The 19,949-nt window shown below is 34.5% G+C and overlaps 1 protein-coding gene and 1 long non-coding RNA gene across 2 annotated transcripts; both read left to right on the plus strand.

The window, feature by feature from the left end:
* Positions 1-2,835: 2,835 nt before the first annotated feature.
* LOC137209021 (putative CENPB DNA-binding domain-containing protein 1) lies at positions 2,836-3,261 on the plus strand. Its single transcript, XM_067710086.1, has one exon. It carries the CDS (start codon positions 2,836-2,838, stop codon positions 3,259-3,261), a length of 426 nt encoding a protein of 141 aa, XP_067566187.1.
* Positions 3,262-8,050: 4,789 nt separating this feature from the next.
* On the plus strand, positions 8,051-17,254 carry LOC137211038 (uncharacterized). The gene is made up of 4 exons (XR_010936873.1): positions 8,051-8,313; positions 10,560-10,740; positions 13,064-13,168; positions 16,977-17,254. It is a non-coding gene; the product is annotated as an uncharacterized lncRNA (long non-coding RNA).
* The last annotated feature ends 2,695 nt before the right edge of the window (positions 17,255-19,949 follow it).

Genomic DNA, 19,949 nt, shown 5'->3' on the forward strand with positions numbered 1-19,949 from the left:
CAGGGGGTCTGGGTTCAAACCCTGGTCAAGGAACTAGATCCCACATGCTGCAACTAAGAGTTCACATGCTGCAACTAAGAGTTCACATGCCGCAACTAAGACCCAATGCAGCCAAATAAATAAATAAATATTTTTTTAAAAAAAGAAAAACTATAACAACAAGAACTAGTTAATGGATACACAATATAAAAATATGTAAATAGTGACATCAGTAACATAAAGTATGTTTGGGGAATAGAAATCTGGAGTTTTGTATGTGAGTAAAATTAAGTTACTATTGATTTAAAAAAAGACTGTTCTAAATATAAGATGATTTATGTAACTCCCATGTGTAATATTGTGATTTATAACAAAAAAACATATATTTGGTCTTCATCCCCATTTCTGGCACAGGGCTCCTAAATATCTTGGAATTTCCTAAGGGACGAACACCATAAAGGTGTTTTTTGCTATGTTCATGAGGTGACTTTTGGAACTCACTTAAGGATGCAGCTGAATGCCATTGGAGACAATCAAGTGATTTAAGGGTTGGAACTTTCAGTCCCACCCCTAACCTGCAGAGATGGGGAGAGGCTGAAGGTTGAGTTCAATCACCAATGGCCAATGATTTAATCAACCATGTCTATGTAATGAAGCTCCATAAAAACCCAAAAGGATAAGGTGTGCAGAGCTTCCAGGTTGGTGAACATGTGGAGAACCTGGGAAACTGGTACATCCAGATAGGGCATGAAAGCTTCACACTCTTTCCCCATACCTTGTGCACCTCCTCCATTGCTATTCCTGAGTATTATTTTATAATAAGCCAGTGATCCGGTAAGCAATATGTTTCTGTAAGTTCTGTGAGCCTCTCTAGCAAATTAATTAAACCCAAGGATGGGGGTCACTGGAACCCTCAGTCTATAGCCTGTTATCAAAAGCATAGGTGATAACCTGGAGTTATGACTAGCATCTCAACTGGCATAAGAGAAGGGGCAGTCTTGTAGGACTCAGCTCTTAACCTGTGGAATTTGATGCAATCTGTGGGTAAATAGTGCCAAAATTAAGTTGAATTTTAGAACTTTTAGCTGGTGTCAGAGAGTTGTGACACACACAGACACTTTGGAGTTGAGTCTAGAACCTCTTTACATGGTAATCACAAAAAAAACGTACAGTAAATACACAAAAGATTGAGAGAAAAAATCAAAGCATATCTCTACAAAAACATTACCAAATCACAAATGAAGACAGTAAGGAGTGCAAGAAAGGAACAAAAAAACTACAAAACAGACATAAAGCATAAACAAAATGTCAGTAGTTAGTCCTTAGCTATCAATAATTACTTCAAATATAAATGAATTAGATGCCCTAATCAAAATACATAAAGTAGTAGAATGGATAAAAATCAAGATTCAACCAAATGCTGTATACAAAAGACTCACATTAGATTTAAGGACACACATAGCTAAAGTTAAGGTGTGGAAAAAGATATTCCATGCAAATGGTAATCTAAAGAGAACAGGGGTGGCTGTACTTATATCAAACAAAGTAGATTTTCAGTCAAAAACTGTCACAAGAGACAAAGAAGATCATTATATAATGATAACAGAGGAAATTCATTGGGAAAACATAACAATTATAAGTATATATGCACCCAATATCAGAGCACCTAAATATATAAGCAAATATTAAAGGAACTGAAGGAAGAAATAAACAGTAATATGATAATAGTATTATTATTGTATTATTTTCAATGCATTATTTTAATGTATTATTGTATTGTAATAGAATTATATATATTATTGAATGAGACTTCAATATTTCACACTCAACAATGTATAGATCATACAGAAAAAAAATCAATAAGGAAATGGCAGACTTGAGCAACATGATAGACCAAATGAACCTAACACATATGCAGATCATTCCACCCCAAAACAGCATAATACACATTCTCCTCAAGTGCACACAAAACATTTTCCAGGATAGATCACATGTTAGTTCACAAAATAAGTCTTAAAAAGTTTAAGAAGATGGAAATCATATCAAGTATTTTTTCCAACCACAATGGCATGAAACTAGAAATCAGTAACAGAAGGAAAATTGGAAAAATCACAAATATGTGGAAATTAACACATTCCTGAAAAATCAATGGGTCAAAGAAAATATCAAAAGAGAAACTAAAATATTTTGAGACAAATTAAGATGAAAACAACAGCAAAAGTAACTGAGAGAAGTTTATAATGCTAAATGCTTACATTAAGAAAGGAAAAAGATCTTAAGTAAAAAATTTAACTTTGCACTTCAATGAACTAGAAAAAGAACAAATTAAGCCCAGAGTTAGTAAAAAGAAAGAGATAATAAAGATTAGAGCAGAAATAAATGAAATACAGACTAGAAAGACATTAAAAATAAATGAAACTAAGAAAAAACTCAAATAAGTAAAATTATAAATAAAAGAGGAGAAATTACAACTGATGCCACAAATATATATGGAAAAATAAAAGAACACTATGAATAATAATATGCCAACAAACTGGATAACCTAGAAGGAATTGATAAATTCCTAGAAACGTACAACCTACTATGACTGAATCTTGACATAGGAAATATGAACAGATCAATAAAAAGTAAGGAGATTGAATCAGTACAGTAAGTCCCCTACATATGAACCTTCAAGTTGCGAACTTTCAATGATGCGAACGTGTGTTCGCAAGTCCAATCACATTAAGTTATTTCACGTGTCTGGCATACATTTTCACGTGCGTGCATTCTCTACAAGTGGTTGTGCTTTTGCGTACTTTACTGTGCAGTACTGTATAGAGAACAGTAGTACAGTATCTTTGTTTTAAGCCCAGGATGACCAGAAGAAAGCATAAAAGCACTGGTGATGTAGCTGGTACTGCTAAGAAGCACCAAACGATAACGATGGAAACAAAAGTGAAAATAATTGAGAAAGTGGAGCGAGGCGAAAAGATGGTAGACATCACTCATTCTTATAACGTGAATCATTCAACCATTGGCACGATTCTAAAGAACAAGCACAAGATCATGGAACATTTCAAATCTGCTGTGCCAATGATGTTGACAATAATATTGAAGAAGTGTGGAAAAGGGATGGAAATGGAGAAACCTCTCAGTGTGTGGATGCAGGATCAGTATCATCGTCGAGTCCCTCCCAGCTTAATGTTGATTCAAGAGAAAGTTAAAAGCCTTTATGAAGACTTGAAGAAGAAACTCGGCGAAGAATCAGAAGGTGCATCTTTTAATGCCAGTCATGACTAGTTTCATCGGTTCAAGGCTAGAGCCAACCTGCACAACATAAAAGTAAGTGGCGAGGCAGTGAGTGCAGATGCATAGCTGCCCAGTAACTTCCTGAAATGCTTTGAGAAATTACAGTAACTGAAGAACTGAAGCAATTCACGATGCAGGAAATGGCAAGGAGATTTTCTTTATTTGAGAAGGCACTGTTAGTTTTTGAAGCACAGGACCCAAACGTACAATGGTATATGAAGGTTACAGTAGCCGTTCAGAATGCAATCCAGTGCTACCGTGTCATCTATCAGGAGAAGAAAAGAGCTACTCCCCAGACATCACTGGATCATTTTTTCAAAAGGGTTGATAGAACTGAATCCAGCAAGGAACCAGAACCTGTGCCATCAATGTCGGGCATGAGTGAAATTACAGCTTGTCCTCCGTCTCCTTTTGTCGAGGATCCTTCAGCTCTACCGTCTCCCACCTCCTGTCCTTCATCCAGTCATTAACTCTTCTTGCCTGTTCACTTGATGCCAGCCCCTTTATGCCACAAAACTAAGTATAAAGCCAGGCTGAACACCACACCCCCGAGGTCTCTCTCTTTTTTTTTTTTTTTTTTAATAGATACTGGTAGGTTTAGATAACTAAACATTTGGGCTGCTTTTTTTTTTCTCTTCCTGCACTTTAAATTCCCATTCTTATATTTTAAATGTATCAATAGAGAACCCATGAAACACTAGGTTCCCACCCTCGACCCAAATAGAAGCAGACCCCAGGCTTACACACTCTTTCTCTCTCTTTTGCTCTACCTGTGACCTCCCTAAGTGGCACAAGGTGTGGTGTGTAATTTCCAGAACTTGTAAGTAATAAACATTTTTTCCTCAAATTTCCAATAACGAAATAAATGGTTATTGCTGAGAGTGTTTGCAATCATACTAAGAACCACAAGGGCCTACAGAATAGGAGGAAATATTTTCAAACTGTATATCTGACAAGGAATTAATTCCCAACACATATATGGAACTCTTCCTACAACTCAATGGCAAAAAACCAAATATCCTGATCTAAAATTTGACAAAGGACTTGAATGGACATTTCTTCAAAGAAAATATACAATGGCTATCAGGTACAGAAATGGTACTCAACATCACTAATCATTAGAGAGGTGCAAATCAAAACCACAATGAGATTTCACCTCACACTTGTTAGGATGGCTATTATCAGAAAAGAAAAAAAAATGATAAGAAGTGTTGGCAAGGATGTGTAGAAATTTAAACTCTTGTACACTATTGGTGAAAATGTAAAATTGTTTAGCCACTATGGAAAATAGTATGGAGGTTCCTCAAAAGATTAAAAATAGAACTATCATATGATCTAGCAATTTCTCTTCTTAGAATATATCCAAAGGACTTCAAATTAGAATTTCAAAGAGATGCCTCTTAATGTTCATTGCTGCATTACTCACAGTAGCCAAGATGTAGAAACGACACAAAAAGTCCATTGACAGATGAATAGATAAAGAAAATGTGATATATACATACAATGGAATATAATTCAGCATTAACAAAAGAAAGATATCCTACTACTTGGACCACATGGGTGAACCTAAAAGACATTATGGTAATTGAAATAAATTAGTCATAGAAGGAAAAATACTGCATGATTCCACTTATGTGAGGTATCTGAAATGATCAAACTTATAGAAGCAGAGAATAGAATGGTGATTGACAGGAATTGGGGAAACAGGGTAAGGGGGAGTTGTTGTTCAATGGGTATAACATTACAACTATATGAGATAAATAAGTTCTAGAGATCTCCTGGATAACATAGTGCCTTTAGTTACCATCATGGTTTTGTGCATCTAACTTATTGAGAGGGTAGATCTCATGTTGTGTTCTAACCACACACACACACACACACACACACACACCTCAAAACAAAAGGACACAAGAACTATTTTGGAGGTTATGTTTATATTAAACATGTGCAATTTTTTTAATATTAAGTATACCTCCAATAAAGCTGAAAAAAATATAAGAAGGAAATTTATCATTAAGAAATAATCATAAATAAGATTTACTCTACATTTAGTCTATTTCAATCTATTTTTTCCAAATTTAATTTTTACATATTTTAATATATTTAATACAGAATACATAAGTATATACTAAGACTTATATATGCATAATGTTTATACACATGTATATACACTAGTGTGGCTCACCAAAGTTCAATTTCTAAGCAGTCACTCAGCTGAACGCACTCCCCACAACTTAGAGACCGAGTGTCTCAGTCCTAAAGGGGTTACTTATGTGATGCATTATAGCATCTTCTACAACCCATCTCTTGAGCAGCTTAAATGTACTCTCTTTATATAAGTTCTAGAAAGAGCTCCTCCAGAACTTTTTAACATTTTAAGTATGTTTTATTAGAGAAAACTACTGTGCTGCACATTGTCTCAGGTTGGAATTCATTTTCTTCTTTCTTTACTACCCATTTTGCTGGACTAGGTGGCTTACCTGGTGTCATAATCCAGACACTCATCCCTGTGGGTTCTGATCACCTTAGCATCATGCCCTTCTTAGGCCATGGTTGATATGCTTGTCTATTCATAATGGAGATAGAGCAAAGGGGTGCCAAGAGACAGCCTAGTGGATCGCCTGATGTCAAATATGTTCTTCCTTCCCCACTGCATAGCAGCAGCCCTACCTTCTCTTAATAAGAATCAATTTATCTCTGACAAAATGGTAACCCTTTTCTTACCTTCTGGTCTCTTAGAAGGAGGAGACAAGTGACATGGCAGGAGCTGTAGTTTAGTTTATGGGACTTTTTCTGTGAACCTTGTTGGAAGCAGTGCCTCTCTGGAAACTAGGGTATCTAATCCTAATGCTCAGGGTTATCAGGCCAGGAAGCACAAATTCCCAGGTAGGTTCCTGTATAGTAAGTGGTAATTGGAGTGGTAATGGTAAGTGGAACCATTTCTACTTTTGCCCTTAGTTTCCATTCCATACCCAAGTATTCTACCTACAGGTGACACAGAATTATACACTAGTTGTTGACTTAGTGTATATAATGTGTTTTTAAAGATGGTGCTCAATCCACGCAAAGTAGCATCTCCAAGTTGGTTCCTCAGTTGTTAACTTCAAAAGACTATACTCCATCACCCTCTCAAGCCAGCGACCTCTGAGTAATGCAACATGATAGAACTAGTGGATTCCATTACTATGCATTCATTGCTATACTTCCTTTGCTGCTATAAAATGAATTCCTTTTACATTTCTGTTATAATGTTACATATACTTTGTTGGCAGATCAAACACTTCATAATCTAGCTGAGACCACGTAGGCAGGAAAGACAAACTCATTCCCATGGATATGACTTAACACAGTCAAGATGAATCACTGCCACTCCCACAGTGGAAGGGGTACAGTATTATCAACTTATCACCAAGTGGCTGGTTGGTTTCCTTGAAAGATAATTTTATATCAGAGGCTCAGCATTGACCATGCTTTTGATTGGCTATCATCAGTGACAGTAATTTTATCTGTATTTGTGGTATAAGAGCTATTATAGTAGGAAAAGCTAAGTCAAAGACTCCAAAACTAACACTCTCCCAGTCAAGATTGTAAAACAAAAACACTACATCATGGCAGTGGGGGTGAAGTAGTGGCAGATATTTGAGCCACCCTTAAAGACATAAAGGATGTAATCAGATCCTGGAGGAGAATACAAATTCACCTACTCCCGCAGCTCCTGTTTAAGATGTGACATTTTTATGACAGCAGATTAACATGGTCTCAGATACATGGTATGCAGTCATTGATCTGGTGAATCCATTCTTTCCATCCCTATCAGGAAAGAGGATTAGAAACATTTCAAATTCATTTGAGACAGAAAGTAGTATATATTAATAGCTCCAGGGATATGTTAACTCTCTTGCCTTCTGTCATAATATAGCCAGAGGATCTTGTACCATCTGACCATTCCGCTGAATATCACACTGGTCCCCTATATTGATGACATCATGTTAAACTAAATGACCACAATGTGCTACAGAACATAGGAGATAAAACATACGAAGATTCAGGACCTGCCCTTTCAGTGAAGATTTTAGGGATCCAGTTTCACGTCTAGACATGTCCTCCAAAGTAAAATATATATATAGCATCTTACATCTTCCACCACTAAAAAGGAAGGATAACATTTGGTAGACCTCTTAAAGTTTTAGAGGTAGCATATTTCACACTTATGAATGCTGTTCTGGTCTATTTACTGGGTGATACAAAAGACTACTAGTTTTAGATAGGGCTTAGAGTAGGAACATTATCTTCGGTAAATCTAGGCTGTGGAGCAAGCAGCACAAGTACCCAGAAGTCCCTGTGGTTTTAGAATATCAGTGAAAGGAACACCAAATTAATTAGACAAATGACTTGCCGAGTTGGCAAAAGCCAACATCTATGATTGGCTACCCCAGTGTTGGCACAAGGAACACAATAACAGAAGCACTACAATAACAGAAATGGAGGCCATGCATAGGTCTAATAGTGTGGGCTCCCAGTAATATGGGCCAGCTGAAGCTGACATGGAACCAGTGCCTGAGGACGACAAGGCAGCTGCTGCAGAAGATCTGGATGAAGCCAGCTGGCCACCGCAATAGTGAGCAGCAGGGTTTCAGGGAATGGCCAAGAACTGGACAGTCCTGGAGCCTGAGGACACAAACACTAAAACCTAACCCTCCCCTTACTCCATGCAAAGAAATCAAAAAGAAAAAATACAGATAAAATTACCAACACTGATGATATCCAGTCAAAAGCATGGTCAGTGCTGAACTTCCAATATAAAATTATCTTTCAAGGAAACTAACCAGCCATTTGGTGACAAGTTGATTACATTGTACCCCTTCCACTATGGGAACTCATGACTGTACAAGGTCTTGCAGCCACTTCAACAGGGTATCATCTCTTTCCTCTTTTAGCAGGGCCAGCACTTCCTGACTGGATCAAAAGAGTTATGTTATGGTGCACAGCAGTGTGCGTGTTTTCTTGAAAGAGGAGATCTCTGCATCATCTTCAAGAAAAGAGGTACGCTAGAGTAGAACATAACAGACTGAGAAAATTCTATACACCCAAAGGTTCAGAGGAACCTGAGGATTCAAGATTTTCTGAAACATTGAGTCAGAGGTACTCATCCTATGTCACAGGACCTCACATTTCTCCAGTCAGGGCTCTGGTTGGTATACCAGACTCTCCCAGGTTGAATATTCAACCGCCTCTAGAACTCAGTTATAATTATGTGTTGGACCTGACGCTCAGTTTTTTCTGCAATACACTTGCAAAAAATAAAAGAACTTTATTGACTACCAAAGTGACCTTCTGGTTTTTGTGCATAGAATTTATTTGGTGACTAATCATCTCATACTTCAAATTTCCTTTTATTTCTCTCATATATCAATTACCTTCATTAGCAGGCATCCAATTTCATAATTCTTATTTTCCTTGAGCTTCCGATGTGTCTGAGATATTGCATCTGCTAGTATATTTGCTTTCATCAGTACCCCATCCCAGTTTATCACAAATGAAAGTTTTAACAATTGCACATTTACATGGCACCAGAGGTTAATCATGCTTTATCTTCCATCAGTAATGGGGTCTTCCTGCCAAATGACCAATTGATGATTCAATTCCAATATCCCATTATAGTTCCTGCTTCCTTGAACCACTTCTTACATTGGGCCTCTTAGGTAAGGTTTCCAGGAAACAGATTTAAATAGAGATTTGCTTGTACAATGTTCATTGAAGGCTGCCTTCAAGATAAACACTTAGAGAAGAGTGAAGAAAGCAAGACGGGCTAACAGAGTTGTTAAACTACAATCCAGGGAGCTTTGGAGCTGGGCTGGACCTTAAGAATTGCTTGGAATTGGGAGAGTGTGTTATTTACACTTCGGCTGCATCATCAGATACAAGTTGTCACTGGGAAGAAGGAGCTGTTTTCTGGGTGTTAGATTGGCAGAAATCTTGCAAAGGCCATGTGATTTTTCACAGGGGATCCAATAAGGCCTCATTCTAGATCCTTAGAAATCCAGGAAATCTTGGAAATTCCAAATGATATAGAAGTTGTATGTATCTTCCTTTTGGTGTTTTTGATTTCTCAGGTGTAACAGAAGAGGAAATGTATCATTAGTATTATCATTATTATTATATGCCTATTATTATTATCATTATTTTAGAAATTTCAAAGGCAAACTATCAAAATCAGTCTCCAATGATATCAGCATTCCTTGTAACATGTTGGCATTTATTTGTTCAACTCCCATGAAAACATTAGCCTATTATAGTTTCCCTAAATGTACATATCATAATTCTTTTTAGAGAATCATAAAAACCACTTACTGATAACTCAGACACAAATACCTCAGATTTGAGGTGTTAAAAATATTGCATACTGAGAAATGTTACCAGTTTTTAAATGTTCTTTTTTTGTTTCTTTTTTCTATGTATAAGAAAATGAAAGCCTCAATGATTGTCAAGGTGGTAGGCAGAGAAACTGAGTGGGAAACTTCATAATGGAACCCAGATTTCCCATTTTCTGCCTACATGTTCCCATAACTGGATTTCCTTGGTTTCCACTATATCTTTATAAGCATTAAATTCATTTAAAAAATACAAATTACCCCAAGATCTTAAGATAAACACATTCAGTCATTCTGACAATATTTGAAATTAAAGTTATTGGTTGTTAGTTCTGTAAGTCTACTCTTTTATATTGTTTAAATAGAATGATTTTAAATGTGTGTAATGAAGAAAATTAAATGACTCCCATTTATTTTTGGATTGTAAATGAGAATAAATTTTATATAAAATATGATTATTATCCTTATTTCTTTTTGGCTAGATTTTCTGTTCATCTCTATTCATTTTTACTGAAGTTTCAGGTATTATCAAAAGCTTGTCAACATTCATTGAATATTTACTGTATTTATGGCAATGTTTTATGTACTTGACACAGAATAACTCATTTTCCTAATTCTTCTATAAGGTAGATACTATAGTATCCCCATTTTTCTGGTGAAGAACAGGACATAGAAATTAAAAGACTTGCCTGAGTCATGCACCTTGAACTAGGAATATTGTTCTTTCATCTGTGCAAAGCACTGACTGATTCTCATCTTGGAGTCTCTGCTCAAATGTAACTTCCTCAAAAAGACATTTCCTGGTCATTCTGTCTATTTTGGGTTCTACAATATATTGATACTTCACAGAAATTATCATAATCAGGAGTTATCATCCACTTATGTGTTTACTAGTCTGTTTTTGATATTTTCAATCAGATTGCAAGCTTCATGAAGGGAGAAACTTTTCCTGTCTGCTGCTGTGTCATGAATGTCCATCACTGAGTAGGGAGTTCATTAGATATTTCACGAATGCATGAATAAACACTCCATTGTAATAGCATGTGAAGTAAGTCTCCATCATACTTCCTCAAGTAAAACAACTTTTTTATTCTTCCAGGTAAACTTCAGGATCATTTTGTTTAAGTTTGATTGAAATTGTAGAATTTAATAAATCTTAAATTAATTTAGCATGTATAGATTTCTTTTGCAAAATTCATTTTTTTAAACTAAATAATAATATAGTATGTCTTTAACTCAAGCTTTATTTTTCCTGCCTTTCAGATGCTGTTTTGTTTTCTTCATAGAGCCCTCTCCTATTTATCAACATGTCCACCCCTTGGGGTTTATTATTGTCATGGTCCAATAGTAAGGGTTGTACTAGTAGTAGCCTCTTGGTGGCGGTGTTAAGAGAAGTAGGAGTAGGAACAGAATAGGAAAAAGACCTAAGAGTTTGAATTAGTGTAGCAGTGGTAGGAATTGTTGCCATGTGAATGGGATTTTCTCTCAATTCCATACAGAACTTTTGTCAATACAGAAGTGCTTTATGATTCTAATGTTTTTTTAATCTAATATGTTAGGTTTTCTGAAGATATGAAATCCACAGCTTATTCATATCTGGAGGATAGTAAAACCACCAGCAAGTTTAGGCAAATAATAGTGATAATAAATGTAGACAGGTTTGCGATACAGGCAGGAAAGACCACATGAGATACATCTTGGGGAAAAAAATGCACAGAATTTGTGTATCTCTCATGTAAAAATAAGCCTAGATTTTCCAATTAGAAACAAAACTTAGACAACAAAAAAGCAAGTGAAATATAATAATGAAGTAAATGAAGATAAATTTTAAAAACACAAGGAAAATAATACCTTTTCTCTTAGGGCTTTATATACTAAATAAATATGTTATAATTAGATTGTCAGTTACTCTATTTTCTCACAAATTTGAGGATGTTTCTGGTGTGCAGAATAATATTTGATCCCAAGTTTATTCACTGGAGCAGAGACAACTTTCACAATTGTCAGAGTGATTTCCTAGAGTTGCAATTGTGAAATGCAGATATTGCAAACCTGGAGAAAGTTTCACACTATAGAGAAAACAAATTTTTGGTACAATAAATCCACAAAGATTAAAAAACTAATTTAGGTATTTATAAGGAATATATAGGGAGAGTTGAGAGAACTTTGAAAAGCTAGAGAAAGGGCTTCTGGAAAATATTTAGTAAGATCATTCAAATTGTATGCTTAAATGCACACTGAAGTTAGGGAGAATGAAAATTTTATTTAAATGCATAATATCAGTGTAACTGATAATATGTTGTAAAGATAATAAAAATAAAAAAGAATGAATCTGAAAAAGAGCTGAAAGTATACATAAGCAAGGTCTTTGACATTTAGTTTATAATTTTGTATTTATAAGCTCCATTTTTCAGAATATTATATTTCATTATTTCACACCTACTTCATCTGTATATATTTCCATAATGAAATTCTGCTTAATTTTTTAAAAAGTAATATTTGATCTTTAAAAAAATTCTCATGCAGAAAGGATATATTTAGCTTACACTTTCAGGGTAAAAATGTTATTTCTGCCTTGCAAATCGGTTCATCTGTACCATGTTTCTAGATTCCACATATAGTAGAGAGCAAACATGTGGACACCAAGGGGAGAAAGTGTGTGTGTGGGGGGTGGGATGAAATGGGAGATTGGGATTGACATATATACACTAATATGTATAAAATAGATAACTAATAAGAACCTGCTATATTAAAAAAAAGAGTGATTAATTGTACATAAAATAATTTGTCTTTGGTAAAGCAAAAAAAAATGTTATTATACCTATCTATATATTAGAAATACATCAACAAAATCAACTCTCTTCTATTTCTCTTAGATACACATACACACACAGAAATAGCAAGCATATAGGTTTCTCATCCTGAAAAGTACAGATTTGAAAGACCAGGTTGGGGGCTTCCCTGGTGGCGCAGTGGTTAAGAATCTGCCTGCCTAATGCAAGGGACACGGGTTCAACCCCTGGCCCATGAAGATCCCACATGCCGCGGAGCAACTGAGCCCGTGTGCCACAACCACTGAGTCTGAGCTCTAGAGCCCGCAAGTCACAACTACTGAAGCCTGCGTGCCTAGAGCCCATGCTCTGCAACAAGAGAAGCCATGACAATGAGAAGCCCGTGAACCACAACGAAGAATAGCCCCCGCTCGCTGCAACTACAGAAAGCCCGCACGCAGCAACGAAGACCCAACACAGCCAAAAGTTTAAAACTAAATAAATTTATAAAAATAAATAAATAAAAGACCAGGTTGTTTCACATCAGATTAATATTTAGAGATTATACATGTGATTGTTTTCTAAAAGACAAATTCTGCATTTTGGATAGTTTCAGCAAAAGTGATTGTGTTTTTTAAAATCTGTCCACAGAATGTCCTTAGGCGTGATAATACTAAATATTGTAGCATATGGAAAAAAGACAATTTGTGCTGCATTTCCTGGAAATGAAAATGACCTTTCCACTGGAATAGCAAGGTACTGTCATTCCAAATTTTTGACAAGCTTCTTCTGAAATTTTATAATAGAACAGAATCCATGATACTCAGGAGACCTTTCTGCTGAACTGGACTCCAGTATCTACGTTATGTTTTCCATGCATTCATATTAGCATTCAAATGTATAGCTCAGAATATATCTAAAATAATTTATTAATATGTGCATGTAATGTGTATATCTATATCTATGTTTACATCACCCCACTAGCATAAATGCTCCCTAATTGCAAGAACTGCACAGAAGCCAAACAATACAAAATTACTAAGTGCTATGCACCATGGAAGTGATTATTAACTCTCTGTAGATAAAATAATAATTCTTCAGAATTATAAAGCTAACTTAAGATTTTCAGATGACTGTTACTTAAGAATTAGCTGTGATTAGCTTGTCACTTTGAAAATGGGGTAGGAGGAACACCCTCTGTGTAACTCAGCTATAATATTTCAGGTGAACTATTTTCCCTAGAAAGGGAACTGGAGGATTCCAAAGAAACAAGAGCAAAATTTGGTCAGGATAATGTAACATGATGAACAAACTTGATTTTAGCAAAATACGTCTTTTCAACAGATAAGAATCTGAATAAAGGTTTTGTTTTATTCTATATTTACTCAAACAAATGAAAATATTTTAAATGCCAATTTAAAATGAAAACATATATCATCTCCATAAACTCCAATAATGTGCTCCAATAACCTGAGGATCTTAGGTTTTTTTCACTAAAACCACTAATGTTCGATTTATTTGGAAACAACAATTTCTTTTTTCCTTGTGACGAAACTCATGCCACAAAATAACTTCACTTTTCTCTTTTGTAGGACATTCAAGAGCCCTTATTACTTTATAGTCAAGGAAAATAATTTGACTGCTCACGATTTTTCTTTTACACTTTGCACTGCATTAAATTTTACCCAGTTTTGATAGTATTTTTATTTAGTTGCCCCGCATCTATCCTAAAACTCAAAATAACAAGTTTACTGATTACAAAATCAATACTTATTTATCATAGAAAAAACACACAATAAAATAAAAATCACCTATAATTTTACACTCTATATACTATTAACTTTTTAGTGTATTCCTTAGAATTCTGTTTCTACTCATGTGTATATTTCAAGCTATAACTTATTTTTAGATAAATTTTGAAACATGTTGTACATACTGTTCTAACCTATTTTTTAACTTATCAAAATAATGTTTTCTCAAGACATGGCATATTTTTCTTCAATAACATTTTAATTACTGCATATTATTCCGTTGTTCCAGTGTGTCAGGATTTATTTAACCCATATTTGATTGAGTAATGATTATTTCTTTTTTCAATTTTATAAAATATCATCAAAATGCACTTTTAAAACTGTAAGTCGTAGGTCAAAGGGCAAGAGAATTTAATAATCTTTTGTTATATTATTACCAAAATGTCCTCCAGATGTGAAAAATAGGGAAACTACCACCAATTGTGTAAGAGAGGGCCCAGTTCATTATATAGCAAAAGTGGCTATGGCCTATGGCCAGGCTTCTGTTAAGATTCTTTACCATATCGGTGGCAAAAAAAAAGTAACTCATTATTGTTTTCATTTAAAAATCTTCTGTTAGAAGTAAATTAGATAAACACTGGCATTGACATATTTATCATCTATATTTTGAATTTGGAAATTGTTCCCACTTGCATCTATCGCCCAGTTTCTCTGAGACACTGGATCTTTCTCTTCATTTATAAGCAGTTTTGATAAATTAAAATTTATGAAACTTTATAACGGTAGTTTTATACTTGTAACAGGAACTATTCCAGGAGCTTGTGATACGTCAGTGAGCAAAAAAAGCAAAATTTTCTAGTCCTTGGGGAATTTCCATTTTAATTTATAACATAGTAGAATATTTGTTAGTGTTTAACTCTTAATAATGTTGATAGCCTGTACAGTAGCGTTCTAATTTTCTACCTATAGGTAATAATATAAGCAAATATATATATATATATATATATATGTATATTAACAGATCATCCTAAACAGAATTCATCAGGATTCATAAACCAGGTGAATATTCTATAAACACAGACAAGAAAGTAATTGGTTAAATGATAAGTTTTCAGTCTGTATGTGAAAAAAATAACAGAAACCCATTTCTAATCTAATCTACTCAGTAAATGCAAATTTCTAAAGGATTAAGTGGTCTATAGAACCATTTAATCAATGTTGGTGATCAATTGTTCTTCATTTTCACCAACTATAAGATAAAACAAGAGATTTTAATTTAGAGGAAATTTTACATAAGAGTTTTGAAGCATTAAAATACATCAAAAATTATGAAAGGTTTGCTAGGGATCATTAAGCACTAGTTTAACAAATGTATCTCTGAAAATATTTGGACGTAGTATGGAAAGAATGCAAATTAATGGACCACAGGCTCTTTCAATGTACTTAAGTTATAATTCTAGTTACTTTTAACATTTACTTTCTTTTAATTTTTGCCATTATCTCAAATTAGTAGTTGCTGACTATTATAAACTCTCCATAACTTTCTACCCCCCATTAAACTAACTATATTTATGATCTAATAAGGAAAGTTCTGGTTGATAAGTTTACAGGTTTGTTGATAAAATTATATATCCTTTCTTAAGGAAAAAAACAATAAAGATCAAGTTTACCTTTGAAAGGCAAGGCCCCCTGGACATAATTTAGATCAAAGAAGATTAGGCATAGAGTTAATTTGGTCTCCTTAATAAATCCACAGAAATGAGGTAGTAGGTCTTCCACGGATGTCTGTTGGGTACAGAATTGGGGCTGGGATTGACACCTGAAACAGGAAACTGTGGAGGCCTCAGCAACATGATGGCAGGCAGAGACTAGTTCCAGAACTTCAAAACAACAGGGATATCTATTACTCACCTTTCATTTGCAAAACCCAGTATTCCTTAGGAAATTGCTGATCATAACAAACAAGCAGATAGTATCAAGTGTGGAAAAATAAGCTAGATGGGGTGAGAGTCACAGGACTGAGAATACAAGAAGCTTCAGAAAAGAGGTTAAGACTGGACTGACTAGATTAAGGAAGTGTCCCACCCACACTCCACCCCTATCCATTCCAAAGATATTGGAGAGTTGGTTTTACCTTTCCATTGTACTTGCAAGGAAAATTGTAGTACTTGTCTTTGTTTTTGAATATTTAAATATAAGGTCACTACTGCAAGACTTGAGAAATTTGGGTTATCAAATCATCTTGATTATGTTAAGCTTCAAACATAATAAAACAAGATCACTATGTATCTCCAAAGTTCTATAATCTAAAAAAAACCAAAATAAACTATCTCATAACAACTTTTATTAACTACTTTGTGACAGAACATACTAGTTGCAACTTAAATGAGGAGCTAACAATGTGAGTGCATGTGAAAGAATACTAACTGGATAAACTGTATCAAACACCCTTCAAAATACTACCAGTGATTTGAAAACACATAGACAATTATATATTAAATAAATAATAAATTTTAGGTAAAAAGCTTAAAATTTTATTAGAAAATTAATACTTGGAATGATTAAATCTCATCTAATCCTTCAGGGACAAAGCAGAATGAAACTATGTTTATAAGACATTCAAAGAACTCATTCAAAGTCAAGTTTTCCCCTGTAGATTCAGGTTAAGAGAGGTACAGTTTCTTGAATAAGATGAGCAAATCTGAGGAATTTTAATCGTATTTTCCAGAAAAGTACTACTCATTTACATGAGTATATTTTTAAAGATTTACTATATTCTAATGGTGTAACTTGAGGTCATCTTTTTCCTTTAGGTCAGAATACATCTCCAGGTTAATAACTGATGTCAGTACTTCCTAACTACATTTAAGGAAAATCTGAAGTTAACCTGTGTACTGTGACATCATGGATTTCTCCCATCCCTTTTGCTAATATTTGTTTGAGAAATGGAAAACAAGCTTTAAACGGTGCTGGAGACTGGTAGGAGAGACATGATATGTACTCATGCACGTACAATTCATTTCTAGCTGGATCCACCAATATCATCATTATCTTTTAATGGGATTAAGGAATAAAGGTGCTCTCTCTCTCATATTTGCTTTGGCAAGTTTGATTTATAGACATGAGGAAAATATGATTTAACTAAAAGTAACTATATTTCCTTAAAGGTTTTTTTTTTATACAGTCACTAGGAAATTACAATTTAATTAAGAGGAATTTATTTTTCTTGTGTGTGTGTGTATGTGTGTATCTGAAATAATTTTATACTTACTTTGCTAGATTCTATGAAAGGGAAGAATTTTTCCCATTCTAGAAAGTTCACTAACATGGTTTAAAGAGATTTAGATTCTAAACCAACTTCACAAATGTATGTTGTTATATAATTGAATTCAGGTAACACCATTAACTAATCTATACTCATTTCCTCATTTATAAAAATAAGTTCATTGAATTTTTTAAATCTTCAATATTCTTTTTAAATCTGATGTTCTGTGAAACAATATGCAATGAAGAGCATTTTACAATATCAGTCTCTTTCAACACCAAAATTAATTTCATTGGTATGTGGATTTTCTTGTTGAAATTTTATGTTCTGTGAAATTGTATATTCTTTTATGTTTCAGTAGCAACCAGAGCAGTGATGGTCAAATGCTACATTCTTTAAAATGTTTATTTAAAAAAATTATAGGTACTTTAAGAAAATGTGTTGTTTATTTATGCATTCAACAAACTTTGACTGCAGGTTTCCCATACACATAGAGTTACATCCTAGAGATAAAAAGAGTGGGAAAACAAGTGTTTACCATTAACAAGTTCACAGTTTCTTGATTTCCTGCTTGGCAAATTAATTTTATTATTTTCAGAAAATGCTTGACAAAAATGGTCATTGGGGCTTCCCTGGTGGCGCAGTGGTTGAGAGTCTGCCTGCTGATGCAGGGGACACGGGTTCGTGCCCCGGTCCGGGAAGATCCCACATGCCGCGGAGCGGCTGGGCCCGTGAGCCATGGCTGCTGAGCCTGCGCGTCCAGAGCCTGTGCTCCGCAATGGGAGAGGCCACAACAGTGAGAGGCCCGCGTAATGCAAAAAAAAAAAAAAAAAAAAAAAAAAAGGTCATTGAAGAAAATATTAGAAAATTATACATTTCAATGGAAAAAGTATTTAATCTGAAAATTTAATCTATCCTTATGAATGCGTAAGACCTAAAATTAACAATGTAGAAGTTGTTACCAAAAACTATAGAATCTAAGCAGGTAAAGGGATATGGAAAATTCCACCCAGGGTGAAGTGAGTCTAGACATCCTGTTCTATTGTTTCAAAGATCAGTTATTATGGGACAACCTAAATATGGGGGGAAAATTTTGATCGTGAAACAAAACTGACTCCTTTCTTTGTGACTAATACTCTATCTCTGGAAAATATGAATTTCAAAGCACCATGAAGAGCTGAAATTATGAAAGAGGAATTCAAAGGTTTGAAAGCTCATCTGGTCTGAGGTGAGGAAAAGAATGTGGGGTTTGAAACACCAACATAAATTACTCTAGGTATGAACTCTGGGAAATCAAGGGCCTTACCCTAGAACGACCCTTTTCAAGTTCAGGACTTGCTGAATATTACTATTTATGATTGTTAAATTTACATTTTATACCCTTTATTTTTCAATCAAAAGTCTTTTTGTTCTATACTAAGTCCTTTTGGGATGAAAATATTTAGTTTGAAATGACTTCATTATTTTCCAAAAAGTGAATTCATTACAGTTTCCTATTAACAAAACTCTTGATCTTATTTAGTATTAGCATAAACATATTTACAGACACATGATACACATTTTAATAATAAAAGCAGCCATATGTAATGAAGAGCATTTTGAACTAGAACAATCTTTCTGAATACCAAAATGAATTTTTTTGGTACGTTGGTATTTTGTTAAAATTCTAAAATATGTACTTAATCACTTGTTTTCCACCTAAGTATTCAAAATGTGATAAATATATGACCACAGAGAATTTTATTTTGAATGCTTAGCCTTGAGTCAGACATATTTTCAATTAGTGCTCCAGGAGTCAAATCTGTCTAATTTAAGTCAGTGTTATTAAAACTATCATCTCTTGTCAGAAAAAAATTAAAGTTAGCACATCTGCAAGGGAATGCAGCTTGCCAAGTCCCACTGTCTGCAGGCAGACAGCCCAAACAAACAAAAAGTAAATAAATAAAATAATTAATGTCACTTTTAGCCATTTGTGCTGAAGCACAGTATTACTCTTTGCTTGAATGGTGCTAGTGGAAGGAGTTCAAAAACAGGAAATGAAAGGGGAAAAAAGAGGCTCTTTCATGAATTACTAAACCTCTAGACACCAAACTGCCTTTACCTTTGAATTCTCTGCTTGTAAAAATTCTAATTTACCTTTACTCTGGAAAAATAAAAAATATATATAAATTAATAGTCTGATATAACTTAAAATATGTCAGTTTCATCTTTTCGATAATCTTGCCTTGTCAAAGTTTGCCTGACCAGAGAATCTAAAGAAAATAGCTCCTTATTAATAGTCCCTCTCTAAAAAGTGCCATTTCTCAAAGAGATGAAAAATAGTCTAATTTCATGTACGGATAAAAAATTTTTACACTTATTATTATTATTTATTTTTTTTTTTTTTGCGGTACGCAGGCCTCTCACTGTTGTGGCCTCTCCCATTGCGGAGCACAGGCTCTGGACGCGCAGGCTCAGTGGCCATGGCTCACGGGCCCAGCGGCTCTGCGGAATGTGGGATCTTCCCAGACCAGGTCACGAA

Source organism: Pseudorca crassidens, chromosome 2, assembly GCF_039906515.1.
Source record: "Pseudorca crassidens isolate mPseCra1 chromosome 2, mPseCra1.hap1, whole genome shotgun sequence".
Taxonomy (NCBI): Eukaryota; Metazoa; Chordata; class Mammalia; order Artiodactyla; family Delphinidae; genus Pseudorca; species Pseudorca crassidens.

What these genes read in the sequence shown, in the direction of transcription:
- LOC137209021 (XM_067710086.1), top strand. Translation starts at nt 2,836, where the DNA reads ATGACCAGAAGAAAGCATAAAAGCACTGGTGATGTAGCTGGTACTGCT.